The 22,876-nt window shown below is 33.4% G+C and overlaps 1 protein-coding gene and 1 long non-coding RNA gene across 2 annotated transcripts; one reads left to right on the top strand and one right to left on the bottom strand.

Moving 5' to 3' along the window:
* The first annotated feature begins 3,596 nt into the window (after positions 1-3,596).
* Positions 3,597-9,054, top strand: LOC131617633 (FACT complex subunit SSRP1-like). The gene is made up of 16 exons (XM_058888892.1): positions 3,597-3,735; positions 4,438-4,623; positions 4,807-4,912; positions 5,405-5,541; positions 5,717-5,800; positions 6,091-6,185; positions 6,327-6,435; positions 6,598-6,684; positions 6,781-6,873; positions 7,056-7,253; positions 7,358-7,503; positions 7,586-7,733; positions 7,955-8,053; positions 8,155-8,337; positions 8,474-8,552; positions 8,683-9,054. The coding sequence occupies exons 1-16, from the start codon at positions 3,682-3,684 to the stop codon at positions 8,814-8,816; spliced, it is 1,938 nt and encodes a 645-aa protein (XP_058744875.1). The 5' UTR covers positions 3,597-3,681; the 3' UTR covers positions 8,817-9,054.
* A 7,571-nt stretch (positions 9,055-16,625) lies between these two features.
* Positions 16,626-17,190, bottom strand: LOC131617632 (uncharacterized). The gene is made up of 2 exons (XR_009288638.1): positions 17,082-17,190; positions 16,626-16,898 (listed from the first exon to the last, which is right to left on the bottom strand). It is a non-coding gene; the product is annotated as an uncharacterized LOC131617632 (long non-coding RNA).
* Positions 17,191-22,876: the final 5,686 nt, after the last annotated feature.

The following is a 22,876-nucleotide window of genomic DNA, read 5'->3' as shown; positions in this document are numbered from 1 at the left end:
ACGATATAGTTAGATTTACCGTATTGTTTAACCGACGATTTCTCCACCGTTTAAACAATACAAATAACGTTTTAAGAACCGATACTTAGTAAACATCAAACTCTAAATCCATGTCTGCAACTTATAGTTTGAAAGATGATTAGTTAGGTCTAGATACAAACATTGATGTCTCAAACATTTATACCAAAGGAAAAGCTTTAATAAACAAACTAAACCATCTATATTGATCATCACTTGTTCATACACATATATTCACAAGAAAAACATACAAAAGGCTAGGAAGATTACATCTTAACTTGATACAAAAGTGGTTTAGCTATCCATGAGAATGGTAGCTTGCACAAGAAGGTAAGGATGAAGATCAACAAGCATCAAATGGCGATTAATCGACGATCAAGGCTTCCAATCTTCAACTCTATATTTGCTACAGTGTATATTGCTCTTGTTTCTCTCTAAAAATATCTCCAACCCTCCACAAAAGTGATCTGGCCCATAAACAAATAAACAAAGTTTCGCAGACCGCGCTTAGCGCGGTGCAGCCCGCTAAGCGCGCTATCACTAATTGCTTAAACCGCCCAACCGCGCTAAGCGGGCTCCAGACCTCGCTTAGCGCGGAACTCTCTGCCAGAACTTCCTTCTTTTCTTCAAAAGCGCGCTTAGCGGGCTCAACCTCGCTTAGCGCGCTACCTCTTTTCAGCAATCCTTGGCTTTGGTCTTGGAACATCTTCAAAATGCTTTTTCCATGGTCCCAGCTTCCAATTATCTATAAAAACTACAAAATCCAACATAGATTGCAAAGATAAGAACTATTCAACAATAATATAAATATAAGAATAAATATATACCAAATGACAATAAAATACTACTATTAACCACAAAAAGACTTGAGAGTTACCAAAAATTACCTAAGATATTTACACAAATTGGTAACTAACAGCCTAGGGCAATCCTTCTAAGGAGAGATATATACCTGGAAGGGTAAGTATGATCTTATTGCTCATGATCGGTCTTAACTCCAAGAGAAACTGTATAATCTTTACAAAGAGATGAATAGATTGTTTGACCTTTAAAAGGAAGTGGATACTCACGACTATCCTTCTTCTCTGGTTGCCAAGGTTTCCGACTTACGGACATCCTTGGAGGCTAAAGAGAAGGCTTTTGAAGAGGCGAAATATTTTCTAGTGATCTTGACCTCCCAGTTGACCATGGTTGGAAATTCTCTTCAAAAGGAAAACAAATTCTCATATGAAGAGGAGAATTGTTGATGTTATCAAAGAAGGTCTTAAGACCATTTTCAAAGCCTTAAAAGATGTGGTCGATCAAGTGGAGCTGATATGTTCGTGTACATAAGTTCCTCGTTAGAGTTAGACCTGGAGAAAGTGATCCAAGATGGCGCTATAGCCAAAGACAATGAGGCCCCTATAGGAGGTTAAAATGAATAATTTGTCATGTCTTGATTAGGCATGCATGTCTTTGTTTCTCTTTGGGCTTTGTAGTGATATTCTTATATTAATTAAACTTCTTTCATGTTACCGTTCACTTTATTTAGTTGTTTTATGTTATTGAGTTGCTTTATTTATTTTGTTGATATGTCTACCCTCCATGAACATCTTCTGGGAACTAGAGACATTATCTTGCTACATTCAAGTTAAATATCATCATTTGTCGGGAGTTGGAATGACCTCTGGCGCTTCGTCATTTCTCATCCCATTTGTTGGGAGCTATCATAATTATTAAGCGTTAGTAGAAACCGTCCCTAACTAAGAGTTAGTTCCCCTTCCCTACCCAAGGTTTAAGCCTGGTTCGAGGTTGACGTCTCCAGGCTCCACTTCTTATACCATTGGAGTGACTAGCTCCTAGAGGAGGTGCACTAGTTGTGACTTAATGCACTTTATTTTATTTTACCATACTTTTGAAGGGGTGACTTGCGTCATTTTGATAGATTATGTTATTTATATCAAATATTTCTATATTAGAAGATAAATAAACTACTCAATTTTCTTAAAACACATATAATTATTAAAGACCGATAACCACAAATAACTAACCATTCTTAGGAAGGTGATAAGGGTTGACTTATCTATTAAGAATTAGTCCCTAGTTATCGCAATCAGGATGTTAGTTTCTAAATTAAGCAATGTCGAGTTGATGTTTAAAATCGGCCTTGAGACGTTTTTCTTGTCCTTTCTACATTAAATGTCCCTACCACACATTTGAGTTCCATTTTTCTTAGCCATAAAAGCTTACTGTGATGGCCTCCCCACAATCCTCCCTGGATTTTTCCCATTCTTAGCACTCGTCCTGCTAGTACCCATATTCATGTTGACCTCGAGTCCAGGCCATTTGACTACAAGGTATTGTCTTCTTTACATGTGAGAACCCTCATGACTTTGTACGGACCGATATTGATGATGACTATTTCTTCGTACTCACTGTGACACTCTGTCATTAGTGGATTAAGGGGGATGCCGCTTTTGGCGCCGCTAGTCACGGTCCACCTTATATAGTCGACGACGTCTTTCTTGAACGAATAGCAATATAACACACATTTATGATTCTTCTATTTGTTTGTTCATTGAAAATCCTTTATAGATCTATGATCTCGTGCTTATGAGTTTTGAGATTGACAGACGCCCGGTGGTGTTGGTCTTTCGCGTCGCTCCAAGTTATGCATTCGCAATCGCACGTCCCGAGACATTTTGTGCCACCAAAATTTTCATTTCTTCCTGGAGTTTCCATTTCATAAGAGGTCATGACGTTCAAGAATGTCATGTCGAGGACCCCATAAATCTTTTTCGTGATATTGGAATATTTGACCTCCTTTCGCCATCTCCTTATTACTTGTTCTATTATGTTGATCGAAGGATGCTCAATTGCGGAGACTTTTCCTTACGCAATGATTTTCCTCCAGCCACATTAACAACGAGAATTAACAGCGGTGTCTAGTCAAAAAAATTAAAGGAGTTTTCCATGTGAAAACGAAGATTATCTTTTTCATCATATCGTTTTGTATTAGCGAAATGGCTTTCAGATCATACAAGATCTAATAATGGAAATTCACAAAAATTCAAAAGTTGATTCTCATAGACGACACAATTCTACTAGATTAGAATCACAATTATGCGTAAATTGAGGTTATGGACTCTTGACGTGACCCTTTCTCTCCGTTGTTATTTTGTGTTGCAGGGGAAGTGCCGATATATTGACCTTTACCCATATGTAACAAATTACCTTTCAAATATTTGATTTACACTAGTCACATTATTAATATTATCTTAATTAAAATACTATTTTATACTAAATATTATATTTTGAGATATTTTATTGAATTATTATTGGAATAAATGTTCGCCTAAAAGAAACTATATTTTGAAGTTAAAATTATTTTTAAAATATTATTAAGTATTTCAATAACATAATATATGCACAAGTAATTTGGTATTTATTTATTAATTATTTATATTTTTTTGTTAAAATATATTTTTATATCATATATATCTAATAAGTAATTTTTTTTTACAATATATTTTTTTAATTTATTAATTATATGATGAATAGACCAATAAAATAGTGTATTGAGCTTCGGCGCGCTACTCTTCATCGAATGCTTATAAATACCCAAATTGCATAGTTACAAATTCGTTTTCTCAGAAGAGTGTAGCAGTAATCTTGCGGGGAGCCATGACGGACGGTCATCTCTTCAACAACATCACCCTCGTCGGCCGCGGCGGCACTGTCAGTTCTCTCTCTACGATCTTCCATTCTCTATTCTTCCCTCACCAAAACCTTCATTCCGTTCCTCTTTATATGATCCCTGTTTTTCAGCTTTTTTCATGTATCGCTCAGGGTTTCGCTAGTTCTTCTTTTCAAAGAAACCCTAGTTTTTTTTTTTCTGCATTGTTGTGTTTTTTCTTAGTCTTTTATTAACCCCTAATTATAATTATTATTGTTATTAGCATTCTAATGATCTGTTTATTTGTAAATAAGTTCGTAATTTTGATTTTTAGTTGCTACAATGGTGAATTAGGGCATTGGTGGTTTTTTGTTTAGGAGAGGCACACTTGCCTCATGCAAAGTGTTTTCACTCTCTTTACCACTGACACCTCTCTGGAAGAACGTGTGTCGGCGTCTGTGTATTAGTGCCAGTGCCGTGTTTCTGGTGTCTGTGCTTCATATATTTCATTTGTTTTTATGTACAACTGATTTAATTTAAATATCCATAGGAAGAGGCTGAACATGCATAGTCTATATATACTCATGTTGCGATGTTGCATTGCTTATCCCATGCCAAGGATTTATCTAATTTCAGTGTTTTTTTTATATAAAAGAACAATGATAAGAGGGGAAAAAGTTTTTTGTTTTTGTAAATTTGTAAATAGATAGCCGAGTATAGGATTTGTTTTGTTTGACACCACTTTTCATATATTGGGTTTGCAGAATACAGGGAAGATAAAAATATTTTCTGGGGGAATTTTATGGAGGAGACAGGATGGTAGTAAATCTATTGAAGTTGATAAAACTGACTTAATGAGCGTGACATGGACAAAGGTTCCAAAGAGTAATCAACTTGGTGTTCAGAACAAAGATGGTTCGTTCCACAAATTCACTGGATTTCGTGATCAGGTTATTCTCCGCCCTTCCTAAATTATATATATTTGATGTAGAAAAAGGAATTCAAGGTATTGGGTTGTTTTCTTATTTTTGTTCCTTTGATTAACACTTTGGCATATCTAAATTTGAATGACTTGGAACTGGACTCCTATCAGATTCCGTTTCTGATGTTGATATTTTATACTTATTTTGTAGGATGTTGTAAGTTTGACAAGTTTTTTCCAAAATACATTTGGAGTAACTGTAAAAGAGAAGCAACTTTCTGTTAGTGGGCGCAATTGGGGAGAAATTGATTTAAATGGTTGGTGATGTTTACATGAACTGACTAATGTAATGAAATTGATATTTCCTCACGACGTATTGCATCTTTCTCCGATGGATCTATCATCCTTGTTATACTTGAGAAAGTTTGTTTTGGAGTAAAAATATTTGACATTGTGTTCTGTACAACATGGACGCATCACAAGAACATGGTACATATATATTTTCTGTAAGGGATACCAATACATAGCACTGAACTAAGAACTTCAGTTGGTACCTTTTGTTCTGTATTTGGAGATGCACTAGCTTTCCTTGTACTGTAGGAGTATTGTTTTTCTTGGGAGGTTGGGGTATAGGTGGTGTTGGGTTAGCTTCTCAAACAGGAACCATGTCTCTTTCTCGCTTTCTTGTTTTGCCAACCAAATGCATTCTTTATCTCTTCATAGCAGAGCTGGTTTGATGGAATTGAGCTGTCTGCTTCTATACAGTTGTACTACTAGTGGATGTTCTTATGCTTCTGTTTCGATTTCAGGTAATATGTTGGCATTCATGGTTGGTTCAAAGCAAGCTTTTGAGGTGCCTTTAGCAGATATCTCACAAACAAACCTTCAAGGGAAAAATGATGTGATCTTGGAGTTTCATGTGGATGACACAACTGGAGCCAATGAGGTAATTGATAAAGTCTTCGGAGTTTTAACAAATACAGTTCATAACAGCTGCTTGCAACTGCTTACAAAGAAACCTTCTTTATCCATATTGGGCTTGAACTGTATTGTGAGATGTGGTTAACCGGTTCAATTTGGGTGTGCATTTTTTTATAGTCTAATATTATTCATGATCTCAGAAAGATTCATTGATGGAGATAAGTTTCCATATACCGAATTCCAACACTCAGTTCGTTGGTGATGAAAATCACCCCCCTGCTCAAGTAAGTTTGTTCATGAGGTTAACATATTTCATATTATAACTTATAATAAATAAATTGGTTAAATGTGTTCTTAATCTCTATATTTTTTATTATCAATTTTTAGCCCCACATTTTATATAAATGGGTGCTTTTATTCATTCATTTTATAAAAATTAGGAGCTTTTAGTCGCTCAGTTTTTATAAAAGGATGGACTGAACTTGGAGTATCTTTAACTTTATAGGGACTAAAAACATATTTAACCCTAAATAAATCCAATGTAACCCAACTTTGCAAATCCTTTTCGTATCAGGTTTTCCGTGATAAAATAGTTTCTTTTGTTGACGTTGGAGATGGAGGTGAAGATGCTGTTGTTACGTTTGAGAGTATTGCAATCCTTACACCAAGGTAAACATCTTTAAATACACAGACATGTTCATTCAACTATTTTTGGTTTCATATCACTCTTTTGCATACTTCTGATTTCATTTACATCCTTTCTACAGAAAGAGCTAGTATCTAATAGTAGAAATTTGTATTATTGTGTAGAGGACGATATAGTGTGGAGTTACACCTGTCATTCTTGCGGCTTCAAGGACAAGCTAATGATTTCAAAATCCAGTATAGCAGTGTGGTTCGACTATTTTTACTTCCTAAGGTTTATTTTCTGTTCCGTTGCTTTCTTTTTCACGGGTATTGATTTCCATATTAGCTATTATTGATATAGTTTATCTGCCAACCATGTCTCAAGATTGATGCTTTTATCTGGACTTGTTAAGAATACTGACTTCTCATGTCAACCTGCTGTATGTATCTGCAGTCTAATCAGCCGCATACCTTCGTTGTTATTAGTCTTGATCCACCTATTCGGAAAGGACAAACTTTGTACCCTCATATTGTGATGCAGGTAATTGCTCATTGGTTTATGGTTTACCAATTTAGGTGATAAACATTTTGTGTTCTTCTGAAGCTAACATTGATTTGCTTGCTCATTTCTGTATAGTTCGAAACTGATGATGTGGTTCAAAGTGAATTGGCATTAAGTGAAGATCTCTATAATGCTAAATACAAAGATAAGTTAGAGCTGTCTTATAAGGTATTTCCTAAACTGGTGATTTGTTGATATACCACCCCGGAGTACAGTTCCTTGAGGGCTGCTTGGGAAAATATGAACTTTATATTTTTATTTGATTGACCGATGCGAAAATTTGGTAAACTATGGCTCGCATGTGATGCAATGCAATAATGGATACTTTTCATTTAAAATTCAATAATCAGGGGCTCATCCATGAAGTGTTCACTACAATATTACGTGGCTTGTCTGGGGCCAAAGTTACCAAGCCTGGAAAGTTTAGGAGTTGTCAAGATGGTTATGCCGTAAAATCATCTCTAAAAGCTGAAGATGGAATTTTGTATCCTCTTGAGAAGAGCTTCTTCTTTCTGCCTAAACCTCCCACTCTTATTACTCATGAAGAGGTAAAATTGAGTTCTGTTTACTGATGGCCAGTTATTAGATACTGGTTGACCTGCATATGATATCATCCATTAGAGGTTTTGATTGTTTCATTGTTTCTGACTAGATTGACTATGTGGAATTTGAGCGACATGCTGCCGGTGGTTCAAATATGCATTATTTTGACCTTCTTATCAGACTTAAATCTGAGCAAGAGCATCTCTTCCGTAATATTCAGAGAAATGAGTACCACCCTTTGTATAGTTTTATCAGGTAAACATTACCTCGCTGCCAAATTTTACTCGGCAACTGCTTGTTTGTCATATAGCGATTCATTTCTTACCTGATCATGCAGTTCAAAGGGCTTGAAAATTATGAATTTAGGAGATGCCCAAGCAACCACTGGTGTGGCTAAGGTTCTTGAGAGCGATGATGATGATGCTGTTGATCCACATCTTGAGCGCATCAGAAATGAAGCTGGTGAAAATGAAAGTGATGAGGAGGTGCCTAACCTAAATTTGATTTAATTTTTACCCTCATCTTTTCTTCATGAGAAGCATTTTCACTTTCTTGTGTTTTCTGTATTACATAATTTTATGGTTGTGCCTTTTTTCTGGACTTATGTGCACATGACTATCTTGTATGGTGGGGTTCCCTGCATCATGTTTTTCTGTAATATGGTTTGCTTTTGTATTTACTAATCAGAGGGAAATAATGTCTACAGGATGAAGATTTTGTTGCCGAAAAGGATGATGAAGGGTCTCCTACTGATGATTCTGGGGCAGATGATTCTGATGCTAGCCAAAGTGATAATGAGATAGAGGCAAGTGATTTATTTTATTTGCCTTTATTATCTTGTGATGCCTCACTTCTATTCTTTAAATCTTTGGTATTCCCAACACTTTAATCATGACCAATTTTCAGAAGCCTCCCAAAAAGGAGCCTAAGAAGGATCTGCCTTCTAGCTCTAAAGCATCTACTTCTAAGAGGAAATCAAAAGATGCCAATGAAGATGTAAAGAAGAAAAAACCAAAGAAGAAAAAAGATCCAAATGCACCCAAGAGAGCATTGTCTGGGTTCATGTTCTTTTCTCAAATGGAAAGAGAGGTGCGTTTTATGTTTTACATACCAGTAGTGTGGTTTTGGATTTGGGTGTATGGAAATGATCACTTCCCTTCTGTAAAATTGTCTATAACTATAGATAGAAGACATTTCAAACACTACTTGGTTTTTTAAATGACAGAATCTAAAGAAAACCAATCCTGGGATTTCATTTACTGATGTGGCAAGAGTACTTGGAGAGAAATGGAAAAAGATGTCAGGTATGGCTGGTTCGCCGTTGTTGCATTTCACGCAGTTCTATTTCCACGTAATGTCATTCCTGATCACTAATAAAATCCTATCACGTGTTATTACTAAGTTTTGCTATTTCTTTGTATGTTGAATCTATAGGTGAGGAGAAGGAGCCATATGAGGCAAAAGCCCGTGTTGATAAAAGACGTTATCAGGATGAAATTAGTGGCTACAAGAATGCACAAGCACAACCGATGAATATTGATTCAGGAAATGAGTCTGATAGTACCTGAGGTTGCTTTAACATTGAGAGTAGCTGTCAGTTTCTGTTTCCATACAGTTTTACGGTTGTTTATTGCTATGACAGGAAAATAACCTATAAGTCATTCTGTTATATTTCTAAATGATCATGGCATGATAAATTGATGCAAGATTATGCTCTTTTGGGTTTGTGACTGGCTGAAATGGGCCAGCACGATTTTTGCAGCAATTAAATATTTCCTCAAGCATACATTTTGGTTTCTCTTTGATGATTTCTGGTTTTTAATTTTAATTTGATTTTTGATTGTGGACTTGCACCCTAATAATTAAAACTATATTGTTTAATGAGTAAAAGGTTATTGAAATATTTAATCTTAAATTAATTGAAGAGTTTATAGGAAATGGTATCTTTAAATAGAGTAAATTTAGTAAAAAATCAATTTATATTTTGAATTTAATAAAATTATGTTGGTTTTTAGATTTAAAAAACGAGAAAGCTATTGTTATTGTATTTCATTGGTTGGGATCCGAACTAAACTAGTGAAAATCAGCCTCTGAAGTAAGATCTAAATCTATATTTAACAGGGCAAATTTTCTTCCCACTCTTGCTAAATGGGGCGCACTCTTGAAATTTCGAAAATGCTTCTAGATTATTTCGGAGATACATATTCGAACGTATTAAATACTATTTTTATTGATAAAATTTAGTTATGGGTGAATTTGGAGATATGCATAATCGAAGTCACCTTTTGTCTTAAAAAAATTGGAATAAAATTGGAATGGAGATGCATCTTTGAATTTTTCTGTGTGAAATTTGAACATAATTAATTTTTTATGATTGTGGTATTTTCATTAGAAACTAATTTCAATTTGATTAAAATTGTCGTTATTTGTAAAACGGAATATTATAGAAACATGAAGATTATAAAAATCAAATATATTTGTACAATCATTATTTTTAAATTCGATTCAAAATAAACAAAATACAAATCAAATGCATACACTACAGTGTGTATGCCTAACTCTAACACTCTGGTTCCTCCTTTGCATACGGTAAGTCACGGAAAGAAAGGACTCTGCTAGGCCGACCGCTTCATCCCCACCTCTCGCAAACACTTCAGACTCAATGCTCTGACGTGTAAGCCGTATAATGGTCTTACAACGCGACAACACATCAACGATATGGTCGTCCAATACCTGTTGATTCTCCATGAGCTTCTAATGAGCAGACCTGTGTGCCCAAGAAGCATTATGTGTCATGTAAGGGTGTGACACTTTATAGAGCCATGTCATGTACCCCTCAACATAGCTCTACTGAGAGGTGGCCTCATGAGTTCGATATTCCATCGGTATCAGATGATTCTCCCAGTCCGCCAGAATATCATCAAGTCTTTGTGGACAGTACGAATAAAACAGCCTGGAAGGGTGACATGAGAATGATCTGCACGTACCTCAATTGCCTCATGCACCGCTCGGGTAGATACCTACACATGATGTTGGTCTCACATTCCAACCATCCAGAGTATAATGAATTGGGGCCAAATAGAACTTTCTTCCTGTGAGTATCGTATGACCTCCATTTTATGGCATCGTGTTGAGTCCGGTCAATGTATACACGGTACGGAAAGATATGATCATTCTCTCTTCTAGGGATAAAATGAAAAGCATATGGCCAATCATGAGTGTAGGACTGAGAACGTGCAAACCCATGGATCCGGTGATAGTAAGTCAGGAACCATCCCTGAAAACATATAAGAAAAAAAGTATCAGTAACAAGTGTAAACAATAAAAATTAGTTTGTAACATAATAGTTGAATTTGGAAATTACTGTAAGTAGGGTGCACGAGCCTGTCATCTGCTTTGTCGTCCACTTGCAAGCTTCGTTCAAGTTGTGGTACAGGTAAACCAAGCACGGTGCCCCCCAATTCCACTTGCGAATAGACTCCAAGTCGATCAAATATTTGAGGTAGGTCACATCCATGTAGGTTGCACTTTTGTCCATAAACATGGACGTGCCAACCAAGAACGTGAAGTAGCACCTCAAGGCACACTCCTTGTGGTACACAATTGTTAAAAGGGTAAGTATTTCCTTTATCGTTTCCACAGGGATTAGTGCGATACTACTGTCGTTCTACAGTTAAATGTGTTTTGAGCTAAGGTTTTGTAAGAGTTTGGTGACATGAAATATAGATTGCATAAAAAGTAAACAAAGATAACAAACTAGGGTTTAAAAATGAGTTGAGAAAAATGCGCCAAGATTAGTTTTCGCTAGTTGCTTCACACATACTACTCCGGCCTTATTTATGAGCAAAAATTCTTTTTTTAGGTTCATTGAGTAATAAATGTACTTGATCTATTATATAAACCAGATACATTCATTATTCAATGAACCTAAAAAAGGAATCTTTGCTTATAAATAAGGCCGAAGGGAGTACTCGATTAACCAGGCATATGAACTTATTAATGATTAATATAACCACGTATCCTCTCGATACCGTTTATCTCTAAAGCAATATCGTGAATATTATCATATTAACCATTAGATGATCTCTCATGCCAACAATCAACATGATAATATTAAAAGCTTGATACAAGTGATCATCAACTCACAAATCTATCTCTAGAGTTTGTTTATTGATATATGAATATCTTTTAGGTCAAGGTCTGAAACATATCTCTCAATAGTGATTCAAAACAACAAATAGAACATGAATAACAAGATATTCACCATATATTAATCATCAACCAAGTTCATACACAAAAGATTAAAAGAAATACATATTTACAAACTAACTACCTCTAATCTTGACACAAAAAGAGGTTTAGCTCTCCATAGCCATGGAAGCTTCAACAACAAGGAACATGACAAGATTTTCTAGCATCAAACTCAAAGAAGATGAAGAAATATGCTTGGAAAATCTTGAAGTTTTCTCTTGAACTTAATTTTTCTCTTCCTTTTCTCTTGCCCTAGGTTGTTGTGAATGAAAAGTATGATGAAAAAGAAGATAGGATCCCAAAATATCTATCAAAGTGCTTAAAATTACAAGTGGTAAACAATTAGCTCCGCTAAGCGGGCTAGGTTCACTAAGCGGACTACACAAAATATCTGAAAAGTAAACAGCATCCGCTTTGCGAGTTTGGTCCGTTAAGCATACATAAAATTTTGGTTCGCTTCTGTTTTACGTTATAAGAAGCGCGCTTCGAGCTAGGTTGTTGAATTCATTTCCTCTACTAAGAGGACCTTCTAGTTTCCAACTTCTTCCTCTAGCTTCCGAGCCTCCTCTAAGTGTCTTTCTTCCACACTTTCCATTATATTCTTTCCTATAGCTTAAAGACCTATAAAAAGCAATTAAAAGTCAAGAAACTAAATATTTACAATCAAAACAAAATTTTATTTATTTACCAAAGTATTATACATAATTGAATCAAAACTTAGGAAAAGAGTTAAGAATACCACAAAAAGTATGAACAAAATAGGTACAAATTGGATTCTAACAACAACCTATAAATCATCGACTTTCGTGTTTTCAGCTAACTCCAGATTGTTGTGATACAATGTTGCCAACCAAGAGCACTTGGCATGTGCATCCCTGGTTATTCTACAATGATCAAATGCTTCTTCGGGGTCAACTCCAAACAAAGTCGCCATCATATCAATCACATGGCCTTGTTGATCTTAGAATGATCAAGCAATTTTACTCTAATGGGAAGGTTTAAGAGGCAAGCCACATCATCCAACGTGATAGTTATCTCGCCGATGGGCAGGTGGAAAGATAATGTTTTGTTATGCCATCTCTCTGCAAAAACAGCCTGCATGCCACTTATGATGTTGGTGTATTCCAAAGCGCAAATACCTGCAGGGACGAAGTTTTGAAGTACAATTTAGAACCACTCATCTTCAGGCTGATAAAGACGGTGAATGTTTCTTGCATGATTCACACTTTTCAAACTTGCACGCTCCTGTTAAAAATGAAATATAACATGATCATTTGTGTTTGATTTGGATACAAATTAAATAATATAGGAAGTTCAGAAATATACTTCTCCTTCCCAAACATGGGAAGCCACATGCTCACTAAAGTATATGAGCAAGGAAGTATATGTCAGTCCTCCTGGAAACGGGCCTGCTAGGGGGCATCTGCAACAACTGGAACCTGGGCGCAATAGGCTCATCCTCTTCATGGGTCGCACGACTCTATGATCTCGACCCCTGCAAAAGTCGACTCCTAGGACGAAGTCTCCCTATCGTGAGGCAGAAGGAAGACAACTGTAGCCTGTTGGTGCATACTAGCCCTCTCGCAATGAGTTGAGACAGTTAGGGTGGATCGCCCAAACCTCATCCTTACTTGATTTACTTGGTTTTCAGCCATATCTTGAAGAAAAAAAAAAGGAAAATTATGACACAGGAAAGAGTTCAGATATGCATATTTGAATACCTGAAATAGCCAGTTTGAAGATGCACCTCCGAAAAAAGCTTCGTTTTGCTTCAATGGCAAAAGCTTTGTTCTGCAACTGCCTCCTAGCATGCAAACACATCTAAACTCATCAAAATCATATAAACAGGGTCACCAAACTTGTACACTAACCTATTTGAACAATCTAATGCATTAAAACTAACCTATTTGAGCTTATACATTAATAAAAAATTAAAATAAGCTAAATGAGAAACTTACTCTTAAATGTGTTGGTGAAGGTGCAGAGTGCTCTGATGTTGAATGCAGTAGGTAGAAGAAGTTAAGAATGGTAAGAAACACATGAATGTAGCTTCAAAACTTGATCTTGAGTGTATGTTGGAAATTAGTTGAGAGATAGAGAGAAAATTTTGTTTTTTCCTGAAAAATGAAGAAAGACGAGAAGGAAGGTCTGACACGGCCTTTAAATATGTTCATATAGTTCGGAGATGCATCTCCGAACTAATTTTTTCTATTAAAAAAAGGTATGTTCGGAGATGCATCTCCGAACATACCCTTAAAGTAACTTCGGTTCTGCATCTCTGAATTTTATTTTCAAAAAAAATGTAATTTGGTGCGTCTAGAGATGCATCTCCGATAGCATAGGACATTTTTAGAATTTGCAAAGGATCTGGAAGAATATATAAGGATGTGATGAGAAATTGACTTTAACTTTGTGAGCAAGTGATGGATTGGGTTATCCTTGTTTGACATTTTTGAACTTAGAATAGATATGCTATTTGGAGAAGGAAGCAAACGGGTTTGGTTTCACCAAAGTGCAAAGTGAGGAAGTCCAGAGTGATCAACTCTATATAAAGCAAATATTAAAGTTTCTATTATTAATTTTTTAAATATTACAATATTGTTCTCCTATTTCATAAAAATTTCAAATTCATCCATAATTTTTAAAAATTGCAAATAAATTCTTAATAATTTTAAGATTTTATAAATTGGTCCTTTCAAATTTTCAAAAATTACAAATTGGTTCTTATTTTTCATATTTTAAATTTAACACAAAAAATTTAAAATTTATGAAAATGACCTCAAAAATTTAACAATAAATTATTTTAATACTCCATCCAAACAAAATAATTTAAAAATGGATGGCTTGCTAGAAAACAATTTTCAAGATAAAAACGTTTGAAAAAGATTTTTTTTTTTTAAGGTGTGTGTGTGAGTTTCCTTAGTACTTAGAAGTTACTTCCTTATTTTTAAAAAACTTCGATCACTCTCACAGACACGATCCAACGAGCTCTCACACTTCCTATCTTTTATTACTTTGAGGCTTCCAAGACTTTTTCCAGATACGTCGACCATACAAGCACTTTAATATTGAGTTTTTTTTACGGGGCTTCAGATATTTCTCCAGTTAGGTCACCATCATTAGAGAGTTGAAATCTATTGCCACCGACTTCATCATAATTGTTGACGTTGTCATTATCAAAACATCAAAGAGAATCTTTTGCAAAATTATCAACTTTATACACGCAATCACACAGATCCACAAATTTGACCTCCCAAATACTATCTCAAAATCTAATTTGGTAGCCTCTGTACGAATCCATTTAAACATATGATCTAATAATGTAAAATTTTGCTCAGTTGTGAATTCTTTTCAAGATCAAGGTGTGCAACACCGTGCTGAGGATCTCCCAACACACCATCCTCTAGTGCATTAGTTTGGTTGATAGTATTAGGGTGCACCATACGTCAACCATTAAAAACTAAGAGAATTCAATCAACCATTCCAAATGGAAAAAATTCACAATTCAGAAGGCTCCAAATGATATAATCCGTACGACTTTCCCAATGAACAAAAGACAGTCATATTTTTATGCATTGATTAGAGATAAAGATGTACATTATATGTAATTTAAAATGATTATGATGTTTATGATGTCATAATACAATTGAATTGCGTTACCAAACAATTATTGAATAAAAAAAAAAGAATTTTCAAATTGAACTTTTATGCAATAAATGTGACGATCTGAATATATTATCCGAACTATGTATTATGCTTTTTGGATGTCATTATGGGCTTGTTTGTTTTTTAAAAAAATGATTTTTATAGTGTAATGAACAACTCACATATAAAACCCCTTTAATTAATATTTTTGCATTAATTTTTCAATGAAATTTATTATAAAACTAAAATTGAAATATAATATTAGATCTATCTTAATTCTCTAAAATTATATCTTATATATTAAAATAGTTTAATTGCTATGTACTCCAATGTAATAACAATGCATCACAATCACTCAATTATATTATTTTAAAAAAATTTAAAATAAAAGTCAAATACTTTCAACAAATTAACGGTTGTGATTTATTGACGATGTAAAATTTATTTACACCGTCACTGTATTTTAATTAAATTCATATTAAAATAGATTTAATTTCAGTGATTTATTAACTCGTTCTATAATTAAAAATATGCTATATTATAAATTTAAATATTCTTAAATGAAATAAGTTTCAAGTATGCGGAAATCAATCTTTCGAAAAGGCATATTCCGGCCTATAATTAAACTTATAATAAGTCACACGACTTTAAAATTTATAATTAGATTAGACTTGAGCCTTACAAAATTTAACATGGTCGAGAAGTACGAACCCGCTAATCGAAATTGAATCAACCCATAAATTATCTGAACCTGTTTATTTACGGGTATACTCAATCCAACCCGCAACAATCCATATAGTTTTGGTTCGGATATCGAGTTTGAGTTTTACAACTCGCAAACCCGTTAACCCAACACATTGATGTGATATTAGTAATTTCTTATTTTTTATTATTATTTTAAATAGAAATATAAAATTATCATCTCAATGGTAACCATAATTTTCCTATAAAAGTTTTATTCTCCACTAATAATACTACTTGAGCAATGAGTTTACGTAATTCTAAGATTAAATGTTGTTTGTTATTTTCTTTTGTATCATTTGCAACTTAAGTATTTTATAAAAATAATTTGTCTTGTGAAATTTGAAAATATTATCCAGTGTTATATGTTATGTAATGTGTTTCATCTATTTTGTCTGTTAGAAATGAGTATAAATGCATTGAATTGTGTTACAATATTTTTAAATTTAAAAAATTATTTTTTTAAATTTAAAACACAACCCATAAATGAACGAGTCGGTTCAGATCGATTTTAATAATGAAATTGCGGGTTAGACGACGAATTCTACCCATTAAAATTTGAACAGGTTGGATAACGAAACGGATTAGACCAAACCCGGTCCAACCCAACCCATGCACACCTATTTGCGGACATATTTTCACATCTAGATATAAAGCACTCCATTCTTTTTATCAAGTCAAGAAGAACAGAAGAAATTAAAAGTCAAAGAAGCTATTATAACATTATTCATAAGATAAACTTTGAAAATAAAATAAGATGAAATTGATATTTTTCTTATCAACCTTTATTACATTCTCATTCACACACTATATGAATTCCACACAATATGTATTTATTTAATTTGCAATTGAGGATGATGCAATAGAATTGTTATCATCAAGAGGTGGTTTTCCACATTGACATTGATTTTTGATACAAGGGCAACTAAAAGTGCTGCTAACTTTGCAAGGTTTTGGTGATACACATGGCCATGTCACAATAGGTGACTGTGCTTCTGTTTTCATGCACATATCTACATACACAAACAATAAGAGAATGTCATAACAATTTTGTAAATAATTAATATAAAATAAACCAATAATTTAGTAGTTTTGTAAATTATAAATATAATAAATATTCTTTAATTATATGAAAACAAGATCATTTCTAATAAATCACAACATATTGATAAGAAATTCATTTGTATATATCAAACCTGATGTAATGAGGAAGAGAGCAATTAAGAATATTGTGAACTGGAGAAAAGTATAGTTCTTTGCTGTGTTCATCTTGTCAATAGAATATGTGTTCTTTATTGTTTTATTGTTTTTATGAGAATGTGTCCAACGTTTATTTATATACACAAAAGGAGAACTACATGCTTTGACCATTGAATATTTTTTATTGCTCCATTGAACGTAAATAGTATATTTGTAAGTAATATATTTTATTGTTATTGCAATTCGTTGTATTTGATTTATATTTTATACTCATCTTAAGTAAAAAAATTATAAAATTAAAAAAAACAATTCAATCCAAAACAGGGTAAAGAATATTGACAATAATATTAAACTATCAAATCAATCCATGAGACATCGGTTTAATAATAAACTTGGACTTTATAATCTCAAATTATAAGAATGAATCATTTTAATTAAAAGAATATATAAATAATTATTATTACTATTTGAATTGGCTCTCATTTTTTTAACTAAAAATTAAATTACTATTTACATTGAATCAATCACAAATACACGTGTAATCCTCTTGAAATATTAACTTTAATTTTTAATATACCTCTTCTTAAATTATAGGATTGTTTGAAGAATTTTTTGTCTCAAATTATAAGAACTGTTAATTTCAATATAATATTAATACAATTTTTTTTAATATATCAGGTATCATTCATTACTCTTTCTTTGTTATACTCTTTTAATTTTGATTTATAATATAATTATTGAAGGATATTTTTATAAAGTTATTTATCATTCTACTTTTTCAAAAAAATAATAATTATATTTTTGAATTCGCGTTAAATGCCAAAAATATATTATAATTTAAGACAAAGTAATTCTTAGTCTTTATAGATTATACATATGATAAATATATTTCAGAAAGGTAAAAAATATAAAATTTAAAGAAACAAACGAATACCTATTTAAAGCAATTAGTTTTCAAAAGAACATTAATAAAATAAAATAATTATTTATTATATATATATATATATATATATATATATATAGAGGAGGGATATTCTTACTCCAGGAGTAAGTTATTAACACTTACTCCAAATCTGGATCATTGATTCTTCTCAATCTAATGGTTAAAAGTAATAAGTAATGATTTTCTCTCTCCACATTTAATTACTTAATATTTTTAACCATTAGATGGAGAAGAATCAATGATCCAGATTTGGAGTAAGTGTAAATAACTTACTCCTGGAGTAAGAATATCCCTCCTCATATATATATATATATATATATATATATATATATATATATATATATATATATATATATATATATATATATATATATATATATATATATATATATATATATATCGCGGTTGGAAAATTGAAATTAAGCTATTAATTAACTTAACTCGCAAATAAACTAGAATCGCCACCGATCTTTATTGTTTCTAAATTAATGGAAGAAGAACGAATAAAATTCACATAAGTTTTTTAGACAAAACTAATAAGGAAAATTAAATAATTAGAATAGTAGAGATGTGGGGGGCATATAAGAAAAAGCCTAAACCGGGATAATATTTTAATAAGAATAAGGAAAAGAGTGATCAGTTTACAGGATACGTGAATTTGGAGGAACGTGAGAAAAGAGGCTAGGGCAAGGAGAACCGAGAAAAATATTCACCCATTAGAGCTTAGAGAAGCAATTGTTGGAGATAATCTAAGGTAAGGGTGAGTAATTGTGGTTGATTATGACTGGTATGAGGGTAGGGTAGACGTGGGTTTTGTTGATTCTACCGATTGATGATTGCGTATGAACAATTATTGATAGCGATGTTTGACATGCCATGATTTAAATCTAATGTGGATATGTGATGAATTTCTCTCAAAACAATGATTTATGATGATTATGACGTATATTTGATGAGTTTTATGCCAGAAATCCAATCCTAGAATGATTTGGTACTATAGTCTATAGCAAAATGCACCTGGAAGGTTGCTGATCACACAAAATCACTGGGCGAGAGCCAGGCAAGTCGTTGACAAAGTAAATTCGTTATGTGAGCCAGAGGCCAGCGATAGGCGAGGATTTCGCTACTGCTCTATCAAGCGAGCGACAAAATTTTGCCAGGCGAGCAGACTGGCAGTGTGGGCAAAACACGTCGTAACTTAAGTTTCGTGACTCCATTTAATGCGTCGTTCGAAGCGTCGGGAAGATGACGCACATGACTATTCCATGATATAATTAGATGAGTTATTTGGGTATGATTATAGTACCTAATGTGTTAAGGGATGTGGATTATTGTGCTTTAAGTGTGCTTTTGATAACTTGTTTTATGACGAATTGATGAAGATGTTGCGATGATGTTATTATGATGATATTGTGATGATACCTTGATGATGCTGCATGTTTCAAATTTATATATATATATATATATATATATATATATATATACACACACACACACACATGCTATTGCTAATGATGAATGTGATGTTGAGGACACTTTTAACTAGTTGCAGTCGAATTACGTGTGTTGTTGTTGTTGTATGTTAAGAGTCCATGCATACATGATGAGGGAACTCTGGTTCTGTTTATGATGTGGCCTCGATCCTATGGTGATGGATTGAGTGCGAGTAGCTATAATTCCCTGTCTGGGGATTTTAGTGAAGCGTTACTATGGTGATGGTAGTAATTTGTGATGTGCTCCGGTTCCAAGAGAGAATTGATCCTATTGTGGGGATCATGGAGGGAAATGAACCAGACTTCATAATTGGTACCACATGCATTGAGTCAGTTTCATTGCATAACATCTGATTTGACATTGCATAATCTTGTTGATGATGTGTGTTGTGATGAATATTAAAAGTGCTTACATGGTAATTTTATAATGATAGTTGTATGTGTGTTATTTAAGATGAATGAAGGCGTGAGTATATGTTGCATAAATGTTGTTGAAATATAGACTATACTTGTGAAGTTTACTTTTATCTTGTATCTTTTATAATTGATTATGATTACTCACCCTTTTGTTTGAATGTTGCCTCTACATGGATAACATGCAGATACTCAGTAGTAGCTACAGATGTAAGGAGGATAGCTCATTGGAGTATTTTATATTTTTCCATTAATTTAGAGGTGTCTTTCTCTGATACGTAACATCAAGTTGGGAATGCTTGATTGAGTTTTGATATCACTACTATGTGATATTTTTCCAAGATTTAATTGTTGGATTAATTGTGTACTTAATTCTTTTATGAGATTATTATGTCATGAATTTGACAGTTTTGAGGATGTACTATGATGATGATTCCGCTGCGAGGTTTTTAATTTATTATTGAAGTTGCATGAATACCATGAATGCGTATAATTATGAAGAGTTATTGTTATTGTTGTAGCCCGTGTTACGGAGCATGATTAATTGGTGTATGTTTTTATGAAGTGTGACACCCTTGTGTGGTGATCTTAAATTAAATTATTTGTAAATTTTATGTGGGTTTAAAAGGATGTTACAATAAGCATATGATTAGATACTTCATTTGCTTGATAAATGCTTGGAAATATAGAACCTCTACTTCAACACTTGATGGTGATATAGCTCTTTCAAAACTGCATGCTTTAAACCATTATAGTTGGTTGAAAACAGTGAACGTTGCTAATATTCATAAATTGTCTTCATCTTATTTCACAATGACCTTAGAAGAGTATGTCAATAGATAAGCTTCTTCTTTCATTTCCCGATCATCCATAATTCAAAATAATTGTCAGAAAAACAATACATAAAGCCATATTTCTGGTTAATCATGCATACATCTTAACAAATTGTTAGTTCAATCTTTTATGAATAAAACTTAGAGAGTATCTTAATTCAGTTAGTGATCAACTAACATTCTAGAAGAGAAATGCTTGACATTATTCCTCATTTAATAGTCAAAGATGAATCAATTATTAGGATCTTAATGAAATATGTCTGTTTTCTACTTAGATGAGAAAGCTTCCAAAAACAAGAATTTAAGGGTTGAAAGGACTTTATATTCCTAACTTTTGAAGTCGCTTAGACTTTATCAAAAACAAGCTATGAGGTCAGTTGTTGGTTAGGAATACAAGTAAAAAGGCCTAGAATGGAAGGGGGTTGAACAGACATGTTGGTGAGTGGAAGCTAACATAACATGAAATGAAAGCATAAAATCTCATCAACATGGATTCTAACCAATGTATTTCAATGTTATCGCTAAGAGAATGATCAAACGATGACTTAAGTCAATTAGGACAATTCAAGTTGCTTAATGTAAGTAATTTAATATCTCAACTTAGACATGTTGTTTAATAAAATTAACTTAAGCATGATTCAATAGGTTTGGTGCAACACAGACCTGTGCTTATATAGCAAACCACTACAAGCATAATCTAACATAAATGACATACAAATATGCTATTATTGAACTTTTACATGCTAAACAGGAAAAGTTAAAGAGAATTTGATTAAGTGTAACTCAAAAACTTAAAAGGGGGGGGGGGGGGGGGGTTGAATAAGTGTAACTCAAAAACTTTGAAGATAAAAACAATGAACACAATTATTTTTATCCTGGTTCGTTGTTAACCAAACTACTCCAGTCCACCCCTGACAAGGTGATTTACCTCAACTGAGGATTTAATCCACTAATCCAACTTATTACAATGGTTTTCCACTTAGATAACCTCTAAGTCTTCTAGAGTCTACAGATCACAACTTGATCACTCTAGGAATCCTTTTACAATCAATGTAAAATAAAGTTTACAAGAGTTTGAATGCTTCTAATAAAGTTGTAATCACAATTGTGGTATTTCTCTTAAGTTCTATTCTTAACACTCACTAAATATTACAAAGAGTTTGTGAGGTTGAAGATGAAGTTCTTTAGCTTTTGAATTTGACAGCGTTTCTGTAAGTTTTGCACAAGTGTTGTATTCAGCTTATGATCAGAACTTCTATATATAGGCGCTTGAGAGGAAATGACCGTTGGGATGCATTTAATGCTTTGCGTGAATAGTACAACGTTGCATTTAATGTTTCACACTTTTGTCAACTACCTCGAGCCTTGTTTTTGCTGTTTTTACTGACTTTGCCTTTTGTAGCTTCTAACGTTCCTTTTTGTCAGTCAGAGATTTGACGTTACAGCCTTTCATCTTGTACTTTCTTCTGGACTCAGATTTGTAGATAACAATGTTTGAATATCAGAGTCATCAGATTTGGTGCAGAGCATCTTCTGTCTTCTGACTTTGAAGAGCTTTGAGCGTGATACCATCAAAACTTCAGAGCTTGTACTTCTGACTTCCATTCTTCTGATGCTTTCTAGTTCATGTTCTGATTCTGCATGACCATCTTCTGATGTCTTGCCAGAGTATGTTCTGGTGAAGCCATCCATAACTTTCTGAGTCAGTGCTTCTGAGCGCTGATTTGTGCATACTCTTTAAATATTTTCTAAAATGGAAAATGTAAAGGATCAGAGTACCGCATTATCTTATACAAAATTCATACATAATGTTATCATTAAAACTAAGAATATTGATCAAAACATTTCTTGTCCTAAATGAGACACTCACCAGAGACGGCAAACCCATATTAAAAAAGATATTTTTAAAATTTTAGAAAGGATATTTTAGAATTTTAGTAGAGGGTTACTTAAAAAAGTTGAAAAGACAAAACTCAAAAGTGTTTAAATACGTGTCGCTGGATTCTCGTCTACGTGGCACTGTGTTCCTTCCCTCACTCTTTTTGCTTCTTTACTTTCATTTTCCCACCACATTCCCCTCAACCGAAAACAAGCATCGCATAATCCCA

The sequence above is a fragment of the Vicia villosa genome, linkage group LG7 (genome assembly GCF_029867415.1).
Source record: "Vicia villosa cultivar HV-30 ecotype Madison, WI linkage group LG7, Vvil1.0, whole genome shotgun sequence".
In the NCBI taxonomy this organism is placed as follows: domain Eukaryota; kingdom Viridiplantae; phylum Streptophyta; class Magnoliopsida; order Fabales; family Fabaceae; genus Vicia; species Vicia villosa.
This window is presented reverse-complemented; position numbering and strand designations above follow the sequence as displayed.